Source organism: Nicotiana tabacum, chromosome 23 (genome assembly GCF_000715075.1).
Source record: "Nicotiana tabacum cultivar K326 chromosome 23, ASM71507v2, whole genome shotgun sequence".
Classification (NCBI taxonomy): domain Eukaryota; kingdom Viridiplantae; phylum Streptophyta; class Magnoliopsida; order Solanales; family Solanaceae; genus Nicotiana; species Nicotiana tabacum.
This window is the reverse complement of record NC_134102.1, coordinates 44,727,601-44,743,745: the sequence shown is the minus strand read 5'-3', so window position 1 is coordinate 44,743,745 and position 16,145 is coordinate 44,727,601. Positions and strand designations below refer to the sequence as shown.

At 30.1% G+C, this 16,145-nt stretch overlaps 1 protein-coding gene across 1 annotated transcript; it reads right to left on the bottom strand.

Annotated features, from left to right (window-relative positions):
• Positions 1-495: 495 nt before the first annotated feature.
• LOC107782713 (hypothetical protein At1g04090-like) lies at positions 496-10,543 on the bottom strand. Its single transcript, XM_016603642.2, has 3 exons — positions 10,410-10,543; positions 2,554-2,758; positions 496-2,284 (listed from the first exon to the last, which is right to left on the bottom strand). The coding sequence occupies exons 1-3, from the start codon at positions 10,473-10,475 to the stop codon at positions 756-758; spliced, it is 1,800 nt and encodes a 599-aa protein (XP_016459128.1). The 5' UTR covers positions 10,476-10,543; the 3' UTR covers positions 496-755.
• Between the last annotated feature and the right edge of the window lie 5,602 nt (positions 10,544-16,145).

The following is a 16,145-nucleotide window of genomic DNA, read 5'->3' as shown; positions in this document are numbered from 1 at the left end:
GTATAGTTAACAGTAAATCATAGTTAATTTATAAATGCACATTTTCACTTTAAGTATATTTATCACTTAACACTCGATGCAAATATGTTTTAACCACATCTATGTCCAAAATTAAAAAAAATCCCCATTATATTAGTTATTAGTGAAAGGATGGAAAAAAGAAAACTCCTTATACTTACTCCATTTCACGTTACCAAAATAACCTGTCGACGAGTCCCTTTTTTGGTTTGTGTAGGGCTTATTGTTAATTGCCAATCTATCAAGCTTTTGCTTCTTGCTAAAACAATTCTGAATTTTGAACTAAAGGATCTAAAGAATAAAATTTATTACAAAAGGTGCCAGGACTCGGGAACATCATCCCCATCATTGTAATTTAGGGGGGGGTTACTTCTGAGGAAGATCTTAATTAGATTATCTGTAGTCACTGGGTTACCACAAAGTCACTTAGTTGTAAAATAAATGGCTGGTTGATAATGCAATTGCTCAAAAGAATTGTGAAAAAACACATGGGAAAAGCCAATACCTTTTGATCAATATTTAAATATCTGAATTATGTTACTCCTTCCTGTCCAAATAAGTATCAATTTGATCCAAAATAAGCATTAACAACTTTTTTCAAATTTAGCCTCGCTCTAACCAATGATCTAAAAAATATGAGGAGAGATAAATGGTAATTTAAATCAAAGTTTTTTTTTTTAATTAGTGGATGTGACAAATCTTAGATGACACTTATTTTGGATTGGAGAGAGTAATGTTCAACCTCTTTCATCACCATTCCACATGTCTTTAAACTTTGGACCAGTTGGTCCTTGCTCACCCAATACCTCATTTGGTAGGCTTCTCACAATTTTCTCAACAGCCCTCTTAAGTTTCCCAGGCATAAATCTCTCTACTTTGTTGAGCTCTTTTGATATATCATAGCTGATTTTAGGACCCCATTCCCTTGCATAATTTAGCCAAGGTGGCTCCACTATAGTTGTACCCAAGTATTCTGCACCAACTACTAAGAAATTTCCTCCTGTATCCATCAACTTCCCCTTTCCTGTATCATTTCTGATTCCTACATCTCCACTGCCTTGCAAATTCTGTCCTGGTTTCGGATAAGCAGCGTGTCCGTGCAACGATGAATACACCACAGGTTTGTTACCATTTTGGAATTCAAGCTGCGAAGTACTTACCCAAATGCCTCCACTGTGTTCCGACAAGTATACGCCTTGTAACTCTCCATTGAAGTTGCTAATCCTCAATGTAACATGCTCCCAATCGCCAACGTGCTCTCCAATTTTTCCCAATGAAATAGTCATGAACTCGAGTTTAGCCTTTGCAGCGCCATTGAAAGGGTAAAATAGCCACACAGCAATATCAGTACACGTTGCGCCAAACATTGGTTTAATGTGTAAGTAGGCTGTGGCACCCAGCAAATCTCCTCTCTTGACATTAGCTTTTGCTGCATTATCACTTGGGAGGTCCAACCAGTAAGCACCATCATTCGAACCACCTTGGGGAAGATTTGAACCTGTTGGCTGAATACCAACCGGTGAAGATTCTTGTCCTTTGGTGTATAATAATGCTCCATTCTGGAAAAACCAAGTTACTGATGAGGGGTAGAACTCTTCATTAGGATGAAAGTAAATCAATGGAGAGTATGCTTGAACCAAAGCTTTAACTTGGTTCAAATTTGGCATAGCAGATAAATTAGCTTTGACATTTTTTAAACAAGCTAGTGAGTCTGCAGCTCCATTGTTCTGAGCCATAAAAGCACCTGTTGACACTCCTAAAGCTTGTGTTCCCCTGTCTCTAGGTCTTGAAGAGTAAACATTCAAGCCATTGGTGCCCCAAATCCAATCATGACTTTCAGATACATCGGTAAGATCAGCACGAACACAACGGACTTTATCCAGAGAAGGCTTCTGAGGCGAGGTCGTGACAACATGGCCTATGGCTTTATAGCCCTCAGGAGGTATTGGCAGCCAGATATAGCCAACACCGTCCTGATTAATTTTCAACTTCTGACTACTCCATACTAGCGCGTAATCAGATGGCATCTTTAGGGCACCTCCTGATGTATCTTTTCCAGCAAGAATCCATCCGAAAAGGGGCATATTGTTAGGTTGGCTATAGGAACCAAGCATAAAGAATCCATTTGGTAAATTTGATGGTTCAAAAAACGTAGCTCCAAGATTATCTGGTCCACCTTCATGGGTAGCCCAAACTTTAGTTAACAACGATACTTGGGACACAAGTAATCCTCCAAGATCAATGACTCCACTTGCAAAGCCTTCACCTGAAATTTCAAAAAAACTGTGTTTTGACATGAACTTCACTTAAAAAAAGATTTGTGAAAGTTGATAACTGTGAGCAGAAACCATTGAAGTATATTATTTCACCAGCATCTCAAATTTCACAGCAATATTTGCAAATACTGAAGTATATTATTTGAAAATTGAAATAGTGAAAGAATATATCGACGACAAGAAACAAGTGATCGAATACTAATCAGGACAAGATGGGTAGTAAAATGGAAGGAATACTATATCGACGAAGAGAAAATACCTGAAGGCCACCTGGGCAATGGAGAAGGAAGCTGAAAGTGAGTATGAATTGGGATTGACATGCTGTTCTTTCTTGAAACATTATCCAGCAAAGAAGTTGCATTTAAGTTGCTTCCCATGGTTGAATCTTTGAAGGGAAGACTTGAACAACTCATTCTTAAAGGAAGCGCTGAGACTAAAATAATGCAAGAGACAACAAGCATATTCTGCAGACAATATATATTGTGAAGAGAGAATCAGACTGAAATTCCCACATTAGCTAAGACTATATATTGGTTAGTCGTGCAAGGGAGAGCTAAATCTGGTATGCAAGTAAAAAGTTACAATTTCCCAGCCTTGAAGAACTTATCTTCCTCTGTCTAGACAATTTAATTAAACAGTTTCTCTGATTTGCTTTTGCAGTTGCAAATTAGCATATTTAACAACCACAGGAACATTGCATACAAATATTCTTTCTTTTCTTAAGGGAAAAAAGAAAACTAGTTGCCTAGTCAAACATCGTCAAATAAAATGAAACGGAAGGAGGGCTTTGTTCGTGATCAGAATATGTTGAAATATAAAAAAAGGTTGTGCGTTGTTACTAAAATCTTTTTGTTTCACAAGGAGACTTGGTATTGGTGGAACTATCTTCAAGCTAAGTTGTTAGATTGCTTCAAGCTAAATGTTTAATTTTTTTGTACGTCATGATTCTTATTTATAAAGTTACAGTGCATCGACGCATGGAAGTCGTGAGCCATGGCAATAACAATAATCAAAGTATACATCTTTTTTTTAGTATAAGATAATCACAATATACTTGTGTGTGGCTATATTCAATAACTTTTTAACAAATCTTTAATTTTGTCATAGATAACAGCTACAACCTTAACTGCATGAAATGGATACTTAGACACTTTTTTGTATGAGACACTTTTATAACTAGACAAGATTTTAAAAATATCTACAGAATCTTAGCATCATTTATTGAATAACAAATAAGGCAATAAAAATATTATATTAGTAGCAGTTTCCATCTGATAGTCAATCAAATCCCAATAAATCTCATAATTTCTCTCCTAATTAAACTCCCCAATGATAACCTTCTACATATGATCTCCGTTTTTTCAAACAAAAACCGAAAGAAAAAAAAAACTCCAGTCTTCAAAAAACTAGACATACCATCAAAGGAAGACACAAAATAATCTCCACCATTGAAGGCATTTCCTTGAACTTCCAATTAAGTGAATTAGTATATTATGAGTATAGTGTAGGTTTGTGGTTGTTAATTTAGTATGCGTAGAAAATTATATACACGACATAATAATGGTATATCATAAATTAGTATTTGTTTAGTTATGTATAAATATATATAATTATATTATATCATGTATGAAGGGTATATTGTAGATTTGTTTTTCTTATTAAGTGTGTAATAATTATATACACATTATAATAATGGTATAACGTACATATGCATTTGTTTATTTATGTGCGCATATGTAATTATATACATGGTATAATAAAGATATTCATAGTATAATAAAAATATACATGGTATAATAAAGATTAAGAAATTAGGTTAAGAATTTCAAAAAATTGAGAATAGCAGTCGCAAGAGAAATTAGATTTATGGTGAATTCGAAGGGAATATCAGATATATATATTAAATAAATTATATACTCAAAGTCATTATTTTGATCGAGTAACTATTTTTTGTTTAAAATTATCTAATAATCAATTATAAATAGTAAGAAAGAACTAAAATACAAACCAAACCTGTATGGTGGTCATCTAGCCGTCCCTATTGTCAAGCACTTTTCTATATTTATTAATAGAGAAACGAAAATATATTAATGAGGATGAAAGAGAAATGAATATGTATTTATAAGATTATAAACTAATTCCTAAATTAGTGGTCTATCATTAACCGTAAGTACTATTAGAATATGCCATAAAAGTAAATAAATCTGTCAATTTTGAAAAAAAATCAAAGGTTATGCCATTTATTTAAATAGTTTTATATATTTGCTCTACAGTGTTAAAATCTCTTTTTGTATATAATATCTACTATCATTCTCTCCGTCTCGTTTTATGAAACACTATTTAACTCTTACAATTATTTTCATTTGAAGTTAATGTCAATTATCCCAATTTTACAAGGAAAGGCTAAAATAGTTCAAACTACACTAAGAATTCTACTAATAATATTTCTCAAACTAAATTAAGAATTCTACTAATGATATTAATTAGATATATTTAGCAAAACATACTAAAAATTGGGGAAAATATTTTAAAAAGAAAAGTTTAATCTTAAGAAATTAAGGTCCCTAAGGATTTATTGTTTCCGTATGTGTTTGATTTGCTAGACGAAAGCCAATTTCCCATGAGATTTTTTTTAAGAACATTTATCATGAACAATATTTTCCTAAAAATATTTTCTAATATTATGTTGGTGAGTAAAAATATTTTTTTAAAAGTATATTAAAGATCAATAGATATTAGCAAATTGGATAATGTTTCAATTAAAAATATTGACTATTAATGTTGGTTGAAACAAATGATATAAAATTCAAAGTCAAGATAGTTGTGAGTAAAATGAATTTCGTACATAAGTGAGGGAACTCTTTTTTTCCTTTTTTATGCTGGCAAACTAGACATAAAAAAAAATGACTATCATAAAAAGGTTGATTACGCAAATATTCTTTTTTAGGTCATAGTTTTAGATTTTAGCCCTAGTTTAAAAAATTGCAAATATAGCCCTTGAGAAATTACCCTTTAGGAAATAAAAAAGAATCATTTACTAAACAACTGACACAAAGGATAATCTACCCCAAATACCAATTCAATTCAAAAGAACTACCTGTTTTTACTATCTTAAATGTTACTTATTTCAATTTATACTTATTTTTCCCAAATTAATTACCCGGCTTTTTTATTACTCCCTCCGGTCCATAATAAGTGATTTTTTAGCCTTTTCTTTGTGGTCCAAAATAAGTAATTTTTTCAGATTTCAAGAATGAAGTAATTATTTTTTTCCTACATTGCCCTTGGAGTAAATAATGTTGGAGTTAGAGGTGTTTATATGAAGTGATAGTTAAGGTTAATATGGTAAATTTTATTGCTAATTAATGTTAAAAGGTGGATTTCTTAATCTGTGTGAAAACATCCAAAAAGTTACTTATTATGGACCGGAGGGAGTATAATTTATAACCACTATCATTACTAAACACTAACCCTAGCATTCAAAGGAGAAGACTAGCACTTGCTTCATATTTCCTTATTTTCATTGTCTTCTCAAGTATAAATAAATATTTTCATCTATCTTTCTCATCTTATAATAGGATTTATGTGTCCATTGAACATTTTTCATCAATTCATTCTCCATTTTTGAATTGGATTAAGGCCAAAACCGTTACAAATCGAGGTCAAAATTCTAGATCTGAAGGAAAAAAAAAAAAATTCATATGTATGAGTTCAAAGTTTCAAGTCTAAATTTTCGTGTGCGTTCGAAGTTTTTTTGTTGTTGGAATTTGTTGAATTGAATGTTATTTTTTGATGCAGAAATTGTGTTTAACACTAATTTTTGAAGATTTTTTGTAAGAAAAATTAAATCTACCATTAATGGACCTTGAAGCTTGAAACTCATAAATTGAATTTGTTGAGTTTATAGTTATTTTGATCCAATTTTTATGGGGTGTGGTCGAAATATAGATTGGAGGTTGTGAGTCAATTTTGAGTCAATTTGATGGAGATTTTGGAATCTATTTGTGGATTTTGGGTCGAAATTTTTGAGTCAAATTCGAAGAGTTTTATTGATGTTGCACAAAGAACATAATATACTATTTTTGAATACAGCGAAGGTCCAAATATACCCATGTACTTTCGAAAATGGTCTAAGAATACCCTCGTTATACTATTGGGTTATCTATACCCCTGCAGTCATACTTTGGGTTCAAATATACCCCACATTTAAACGGAGGGACACGTGCCATCGTCCTATTGGCCAATTCTAAATATCTCCTAATTAATTAAAAAGACTCATTACTCATACCCGAAAAGCAATTTTCTAAAACAATTTTTTTTTTGTAAAAATTGGAAAAAACTGAATTGTTTTTTTATACTAAAAACTGGAAAAAATGAAAATATTTTTTCCCCAGTTTTTACAAAAAAACTGCTTTAAAAAAAACTGAAAAATATTTTCTAAAATAATATTTTTGTAAAAACTGAAAAGTAATTTTCTAAAGCAATTAAAAACTAGAAAAAACTGAAATATTTAAAAACTGGAAAAAACTGAAATTTTTTTAAGTAAAAACTGAAAAAAAAAAATATTTGTTTTTTCAATTTTTACAAAAACATTGCTTTTCAGTTTTTCTTTTTTTTAGTTTTTACAAAAAAACTTGCTTCAAAAATTATTTTTCAGTTTTTTTTAAAGCAATATTTTTCTAAAAACTGGAAAAAAATATTTTCGATTTTTTCAGTTTTTAGTAAAAAAACATTCAGTTTTTTCCAATTTTTACAAAAACAATGCTTTAGAAAATTGCTTTTCAGTTTTTACAAAAATATTGTTTAAGAAAATATTTTTCAGTTTTTTTAAAGCAGTTTTTTTGTAAAAACTTGAAAAAAAATATTTTCGTTTTTTTCAGTTTTTAGTTTAAAAAAATCAGTTTTTTAAAGTTTTTACAAAAAAAAATTGCTTTAGAAAATTGCTTTTCAGGTATGGGTAATGGGTCTTTTTAATTAATTAGGAGATAATTAGAATTGGCCAACAGGACGATGACACGTGTCCCTCCGTTTAAATTAGGGGTATATTTGAACCCAAAGTATGACTACAGAGGTATAGATAACCCTATAGTATAACGAGGGGTATTCTTAGACCATTTTCGAAAGTACAGGGGTATATTTGGCCCTTTGCCGTTTTGAATATTGTATAACATTTGGTATACGATATTTAATTCAACAATATAGAATGAATTCCAACAATATACTATTATAGTATATCATATAATCTAACAGTATATTGTTATAATTTAGTCTTTTTTAAAAAATTTAAATTCTCAATTGAATCCTTTTTCAAATTTTCAATGGAGTTCTCATGTTTTTCGAATGTTTTCTTAAACGAGGTGTTTGATGGAGTTTCATGAAGATATTATTGACTATACCAAAAGCAGGTGTACGAATACACATAAAATAGTAATATACCTATTTGATATATTTGTATATCATTTGGGTATACTATTGAGAATTCATTTTACCGACCCCAACTTGATTTGGACTGAAGTGTAGTTGTTGTTGTTGCTAGGGATGCTATTGTCTTACCCAATATGAAAATTGTGTTAAAACTTTGAAGGCAATTTTAAAGAGAATTTAGATATTGAACAAAAACACACAAGATACCATTTTAATATATTGTATACCATTTTAGTATACAATATATAATTCAATAGTATACAATTTATTACAACAGTATTTTTTTTTTTTTGGATGAAGTTTATTACAACAGTATATTATTATAGTATACAGTATAATATAACAATATACAATTATAATTGGAATCTTTTTCAAATTTTTTGAAGTTTCCAACTAGGCTACTTTTTAAATTTTCAACGAAATTCTCGTACTTTTTAATATTTTTTTCTTAAATGAAGTGTTTGATGGAGTTCCATGTAGGTACTATTCACTATATTACAAGTAGGTATAGGAATAAACATAAAATAATAATATACATATTTGGTATATTTATATACGGTGCTAGTATACTATTGTATAAAATATTTAACAATAATATTAAGTACTAATAAGTTATTTTATTAGACTAATATATTATTTCTTTATACTACTATACCATTTGATATAATATCGCCAGAAATATTTGCAATACACACATTTAGCACAGTAAAAAATAAAGATAAAAGGCATACTATACTTTATATAGAGAAAAAAAAGTAAAAAAATACTCTTTGACTTAATTTTTATCAAATATAGAGAAAAAGTAAAAAAAAAAAAGTATATTGTATAAGTTATCGTTTTTATTGGTATAGAGAAAATAAAGAATAAATGAAAAAAAGAAAAAGGAGCAAAAACATGAATGAAATTAGAAAAAGAGAAAAAAGAAAGGAAAAAAAAGAGAAAGAAAAAAGAAAAGGAGAAAAAAATGGAAATAGAGAAGAAAAGGAGAAAAAGGAACGAAAAGAGAAAGATAAAAAAATAAAAATAAAAATAAAAATAAAAAAAGAAAGAAAAGAAGGGGACTAAAATATGTATAATGGTAATTATTGAACGGCGAAGGTCCAAATATACTCATATACTTTCGAAAATGGTCTAAGAATACTCCTCGTTATACTATTGGGTTATCTATACCCTTGTAGTCATACTTTGGGTTCAAATATACCCCTCATTTAAACGGAGGGACACGTGTCATCGTCCTATTGGCCAATTCTAAATATCTCCTAATTAATTAAAAAGACCGATTACCCATACACGAAAAGCAATTTTCTAAAGCAATTTTTTTTTGTAAAAATTGATTATTATTTTTTTTTTTACTAAAAACTGAAAAAAATGAAAATATTTTTTTTCCAATTTTTACAAAAAAACTACTTTAACAAAAACTAAAAAATATTTTCTAAAATAATATTTTTGTAAAAACTGAAAAGCAATTTTCTAAAGCAATTAAAAACTGAAAAAAACTAAAATTTTTTTAACTAAAAACTGAAAAAAATAATATATTTATTTTTTCAGTTTTTACAAAAACATTGCTTTAGAAAATTACTTTTCAATTTTTTTTTTTTAGTTTTTACAAAACAAATTGCTTTAAAAATTATATTTCAGTTTTTTTAAAAGCAATATTTTTCTAAAAACTGGAAAAAAATATTTTTGATTTTTTAAGTTTTTAGTAAAAAAATATTCAATTTTTTTCAGATTTTACAAAAACATTGCTTTAGAAAATTGCTTTTCAGTTTTTACAAAAGCATTATTTTAGAAAATATTTTTTATTTTTTTTAAAGCAGTTTTTTTGTAAAAACTGGAAAAAAAAATATTTTCGTTTTTTTCAGTTTTTAGTAAAAAAAAATCAGTTTTTTAAAGTTTTTACATAAAAAAAAAATGCTTTAGAAAATTGCTTTTGGGGTATGGGTAATGGGTCTTTTTAATTAATTAGGAGATATTTAAAGATTGGTCAATAGGACGATGACACGTGTATATCTGTTTAAATGAGTGGTATATTTGAACCCAAAGTATGACGGCAGGTGTATAGATAACCAAATAGTATAACGAGAGATTATTCTTAGACCATTTTCGAAAGTACAAGAGTATATTTGGCCCTTTGCCGATTATTGAATGGGTAGGTAATTTCAACATTGTAAAAAGTCAAAAAGGCCAATTTACTCTATTCTTAATGGGTAGAGCAAGTGTAATTTATTTTGGCTTTTATAGGTATATTTGTGAATTTATCCCGAAATTTTACCATAAAAGACATTGTCCTAAAAAATTACTTTCGTGAAAGGTCCGAGCCCATTACCAGGGCCCAAGCCCATTGACTGTCATTGGGCAGCAGGTTGCCCAGCCAATGCGAAGAATCGAATCTCCAGAAAACAGTGAAAGATAACATCATTGGTTCTTCCCTCAATTCTATCTATGTATTGGTAAACGCAATACAGAAAGAGGACAACTTCTGGCAATTTGGCGCGTTTGTGCGTTCATTGAGAAAGAAGTTACTCTGTTCTACGTTTGTATCAAATCATAATACTTTTGCATAATTAATTAGACTGACCAGATTACATGACAAAAGTCTATGTACAGTCATGTATATCATAAATTGATTGGTACCAATATTTGAGTGTGTGTATTCTTTTCTGTTCGAATAGAGAAAGAGAGCTCGCTTACCTTGAGAAGTAGGTGAGTGTGAGATTGAAGGCACAGTAGAGTACGTGTCGAAGAAAATGACGCCATTGTCACCGGCGAGATCCCTTCCGAAATCCACCGAATCTTTTTCAACTTCTTCACAGAACAGCTCGATCGTGTCCTTCAACGCCACTAGGTAAATATCCACTACATTTACACTCTCACCCTTTTTTTTTGTTTTTGGACTTTAATCTAAAGCTGATTGGGGTAAGGTTTTGTTGCTTGTCATTTTCAGGTTATATTTGTATTAATTGAGGGAACATGGGTGGCTGGATTCTGGCATAGATCATCCTGTGTCTGCGAGTGCGATATTAATCTATATTACTTTAGGGCAATGCCTTTTTAACCTCTTCTTAGGTAACTTAAGTATTATTCCCATCCATTATTTTGCAACAATAAAGAGAGTCTTGGAGCAACAGTAGTCTTTGTGTGACTTATAGTTCACGAGTTCAAACATCGGTATCAACCATTGGTGCTTGCATTAGATAGGTTGTCTACATAACATTCTCTTGATTTGTGGCCCCTCTTCTACGTGAACGTAGAATGCTTTGTGCATCGTACTGCCCTATTTTATTTTACGGCAAAGGGCCAAATATACTCATCTACTTTCGAAAATGGTCTAAAAATACTCCTCGTTATATTATTGGGTTATCTATACTCCTACAGTCATACTTTGGGTTCAAATATGCTCCTTATTTAAACGGAGAGACACGTATCATCGTCATGTTGGTCAATTCTAAATATTTTCTAATTAATTAAAAAGACCTATTACCCATACCCGAAAATCAATTTTTTAAAGCAATTTTTTTTTTTGGAAAAACTGAAAAAAACTGAAATTATTTTTACTTGAAACTGAAAAAAACGAAAATATTTTTTTTTTCCACTTTTTACAAAAAAACTGCTTTAGAAAAAACTGGAAAAAAAAAGCTGAAAATCAATTTTCTAAAGCAATTTTTTTTTGTAAAAACTCGAAAAAACTAAATATATTTTTACTAAAAACTAAAAAAAGTAATTTTTTAAAAAACTGAAAAGCAATTTTTAAAGCTGAAAAAAGAATGCTTTAAAAAAAGCTGAAAATTATTTTCTAAAATAATATTTTTGTAAATACTGGAAAGAAAAAACTAAAAAGCAAATTTCTAAAGCAGTGTTTTTGTAAAAACTGAAAAAATAAATATATTTTTTTTTCAGTTTTTAGTTAAAAATATTTCAGTTTTTTTTAGTTTTTAATTGCTTTAGAAAATTGCTTTTCAGTTTTTGTTTTCAGTTTTTACAAAAATATTATTTTAGAAAATATTTTTCAGTTTTTTTTTAAGCAGTTTTTTTGTAAAACTGGAAAAAAAATATTTTCGTTTTTTCCAGTTTTTAGTAAAAAAATATTTTAGTTTTTTCTAGTTTTTATAAAAAAAAATTATTTTTCGAGTATAGGTAATGAGTCTTTTTAATTAATTATGAGATATTTAGAATTGACCAACAGGACGATGACACGTGTCCCTCCGTTTAAATGAAGGGTATATTTGAACTCAAAGTATGATTGCAGAGGTATAGATAACTCAATAGTATAACGAGGATATTCTTAGACCATTTTCGAAAGTAGGGGGATATATTTGGCCCTTTGCCGTTTATTTTATTTTGCAACAATATTGAAAATTGTGGTGGAATGGTTAGGTTCCTTTTGTATAATCCATTAAGAAGTGAATTAGTAATACTCCATTATTATAATTAATTTTAGCCTAAAATTAGCATAAGTAGTACACTGATTGGTTGGTTGTACTAGAAAAAATAATCACCGCCTAATTGCTGAATTTGAAATGCAATGATCAACCCATCAAATTTTCTGTGTGTAAACTCAAATATTGATTTCTCATTTTTCTTGAATTATAATTCACCCATTTCGAAATTATGTAAAGTTACGGAAATTTCCAACAAATAATTAAGACATGCAAGTTTTTCAAGTACATTTAATGTACTACTCCTATCTTTTTCTGACAGCTTCAGTTCATACTAGACGGAATTACGGGGTCTTCTTCATAAACAAAAAGCAATAGCTATGATTTTCGCATCAAAATAAATTGGATGAATAGGTTGGGGAAGGTTAGATTTTCAAATAAAGCAAATAGTTAGTTGATCTAACATCATTAACATCAATGATTTTACAAATGGCATCTTTGACTTTTCATTTTCCCGATACCCTAATATCTAAAAGCGCCCCCAATCTAAAATATTACCAATATATGAGCTCATATTAAATTGTTCGATTCTTCCATGATTCCATGATTAATTGCTACTTGTCTTAATTGTCTTACTTGTTCACCTTAATTGTCATATATTTGATTTGTCTTGTTGCTTTGTATTAATTGTAGTATCTCTTGATTTGGTACGAGGTTCCTTTATGGCTTGCTTTCATATTCTTTATTCTTAGAGATTCGTGTGAATTGAGTTGCGAAATTTATTGCATCTATTGATTCTTGTTTATGGATCGGATTGCACGCCGCAACAGGTGGAATAAGGGAGGATTGATATTAATATGATAAGATCTGGGTTGCGCGCCACAACAGGTGGAATAAGGGAGGATTGATATGGTGAAATATGAGAGGATTATGATATTGATTATGATTATATGTTGGGATCGGGTTGCGAGCCGCAATAGATTTTACTTGTTATTATTGATATTGATATGGTGAAATAAGGGAGGATCGTGTTTGTACGATGAGATCGGGTTGCGCGCCACAACATATTGTGTATTTTGTATTCCTTGTTGTATTATGTTGGCTTCGTTGCTTTCGTATGAGATTCTGAGGATTGGTATTTCTGGTGTTACTGATTTCGAGGATTGAGTTTATTTTCATAAATTGGTTACCTTACTCTTTTTGCATTTCTTTCCGGTCATTATTATTATACTGCGTACATGTTATTGTAAGTTACTTGGCTTAGCCTCGTCACTACTTGATCGAGGTTAGGCTCGACACTTACAGAGTATATGGGGTCGGTTGTACTCATACTATACTTTACACTTCTTGTGCATATTTTGTAGTCGGTCCCAGCGGCAGTCAGTAGATTACTCGGATTGACAATCAGACGGAGACTTGAGGTACAACTGCTCAGCGTCCGCAACCCTGAAGTCCCCTTCTACTTTATTCTAGCTATTTATTTCTTTCAGATAGTTTTACTTTCATTCAGACCATTATCTGTATTATTCTAGTCGTTCGTGCACTTGTGATACCAGATCTGGGGTTGCATCTAGATATTGCAGTTGTTATGACTTTTCACACTCTATTTCAGTCTAATTGGTATCAGCTAATTTGATTCATTGAAAATGACTAAAAATTATTATAGTGTTGGCTTGCCTAGCAAGTGAAATGTCAGGCGCCATCACGATTACGAGGGTGGGAATTCCGAGTTGTGACAGGGCCTTGACAATAAACATCAACATTGAGAAATTTCCCCTTGTTTTGGACTTGAATGGTGCCTAGAGCTCGGCTAAGCTTGTTGCTAGCTCTATAACATGGGCCACCAATAAGGCAATAATACAAAAAGAGAATTTTACTTAGCTATACTAGTTTTGAAACTTATTTACCATCACTATTGAGATTTTAACTTAATCACAAGTTGATATACAATTTACTAATTCTATACAAATTAATATTAATTGAATATCCCTTGATTGTAGCCTTTTAATTTGGTAATTGAATTTCCCATCCCTTTATACATGCCCCCTCTCTCTCTTCGTCTCTCTCTCTCTCTCTCTCTCTCTCTCTCTCTCTCTCTCTCTCTCTCTCTCTCTCTCTCTCTCTTCTGCCCTATTTTTTTTTCTTTAGATCTTCTATACTTCTCTCTCTTTGCTCATCTCCTTTTTCTTGTCTTCTTCTTCAGAGAATTCAATAATGGATTTGACGTCATCGCATGTCACCAACGAACTAGTCCTTGTCGCTACCTCCCCAGACATTGACAACCATAACAAAAAAGTTTCAAATCTTTGATTTTGAATTCGAATTTTTAAAAATTATTATTTATTTGGATTGGGTGTTGTAGCAAATGATCAAAAAAATCTTTTGAAGATTATATCTCAATTTTGAGGTGTTCGGTGAAGATTATAGTTGATTTTGGATGAATTTTCATATTAAATTTTGAAGAGGAAGAAGATGTATTAAAGTTGTGTTATAGTTGTATGAAATTTATATAAATACTGTATTAAATTGTATTCTATTGTAGTTATATTTTTTTTTTTTTTTGTATAAATATCAAATGAAAGTTTTAAATAAGTTATATATTATATGAATCATTATTTGTATTTAAGTTTTGAATACTCTCTTTTACATAAAGTTATATTTATTTATCAAAATTATATTAAAGACGTACAATAGTTGTATGAAATTTGTATGAAATCGTATTCCGGTGTAGATATATAATATGAAAGTTATATACATGTATTAAAAGTGTATCAAAGTTGTATTAAAGTTATATTATAGTTTACGAAAATTAATTTTAAGTTGTATGATGTTTTGGTTTTATTAGTTTTGTATCAATATTGTATGAATGATGTAAAAAAGTTTCACTACCCAATCTCAGTACGTGAATAAATTTTATGTTTCGGGAGAAAATGACCCAAATATTAGGAATGATTTTTCAGTCATCACTATTTCATTTGAATCGCTGAATTTTTTTTTTTCATGATGGAGTATACTTCACGATTTACAAATCAATGGCAGCAATTGAAATATGTGGCATATTATAAAAACCGATGACAGCAATATATGGCATAAATTGGCAACAAATTAATAGAAGAGGAAAGCGACAGAAGAAGAGGGAGGCAACAGAAGAAGAGGGGGAGGGGAGAGGAAGAAAATGGTGGAATTGAATCCCTTAATTGATGGCAATAATCATGGTTTGGGAGCCTTTTAAGGGGAATGTATATGAATTGTAAATAATATATAGTTATAGTTATAGGTAAATAACAAACTTTAGAGAAATTTGGGAAATAAGTATGAATTATGATATAGGAACAAAAAATCTCATACCAAAATAAGTCTAAACGATTTGCTCCAACTAACACAACATTAGGAAAGAGAAGCAAAAGAGAGCGAAGACCCAATTGTTAATGGGCATTTTTATATATACCCACTTTTGAGGCCACCATTGAAGTTGTACTCGCATTGTACAAAATTTTGCCCGCTCGTACTTAAAGTAGTTTAATCTCTTCAATGCAACTTCAGAAATCTTTAAAGTCTTCTATCTTTCAAATACAACTTCAGAAATTCGAATCTTAAGTAGTTCAATCTATTGAATGCAACTTCAAATTTCAAATCTTAAATTCTGCAACATAAACTTGTTCTTCAAATTTCAATAATACACGATTCAATGTCCAAATCTATCCCAAATGAGCTCAAATTTGAAACATAACTTTCAAATATCATAAAGAACAAACATCAATCATCAAATTGTCAAAACAACAAATTTACCAAACCCATTTTGTAACTAAGAAGAAGAAGAAACTCTAAACACAAAGAAGAAAAAGAAGAAACAACAGTAAAGAAGAAGAGAAAAATGTATGTATCTGATGTTATCCTAAAATTGGGTATCAACTAAAAATTTTTAAAAAGTGGGCACAAATTCAATTAGTGGTGCAAAACTGGACGTCACATAAAAATTTTACAATTGTTATGCGAATTCGATCAGGTAGATTATCAATCATCCTCCCTTTTGTTCATCTAACAAAATGTA

Bases quoted from the DNA above. Each gene is read 5' to 3' on its own strand.
- LOC107782713 (XM_016603642.2), bottom strand. From the start codon at position 10,475: ATGGCGTCATTTTCTTCGACACGTACTCTACTGTGCCTTCAATCTCAC. The intron at 2,759-10,409 runs GTAAGCGAGCTC...TATTGTCTGCAG, and splicing joins ACACTCACCTACTTCTCAAG to AATATGCTTGTTGTCTCTTG. The intron at 2,285-2,553 runs GTATTTTCTCTT...TTGAAATTTCAG, and splicing joins ATTGCCCAGGTGGCCTTCAG to GTGAAGGCTTTGCAAGTGGA.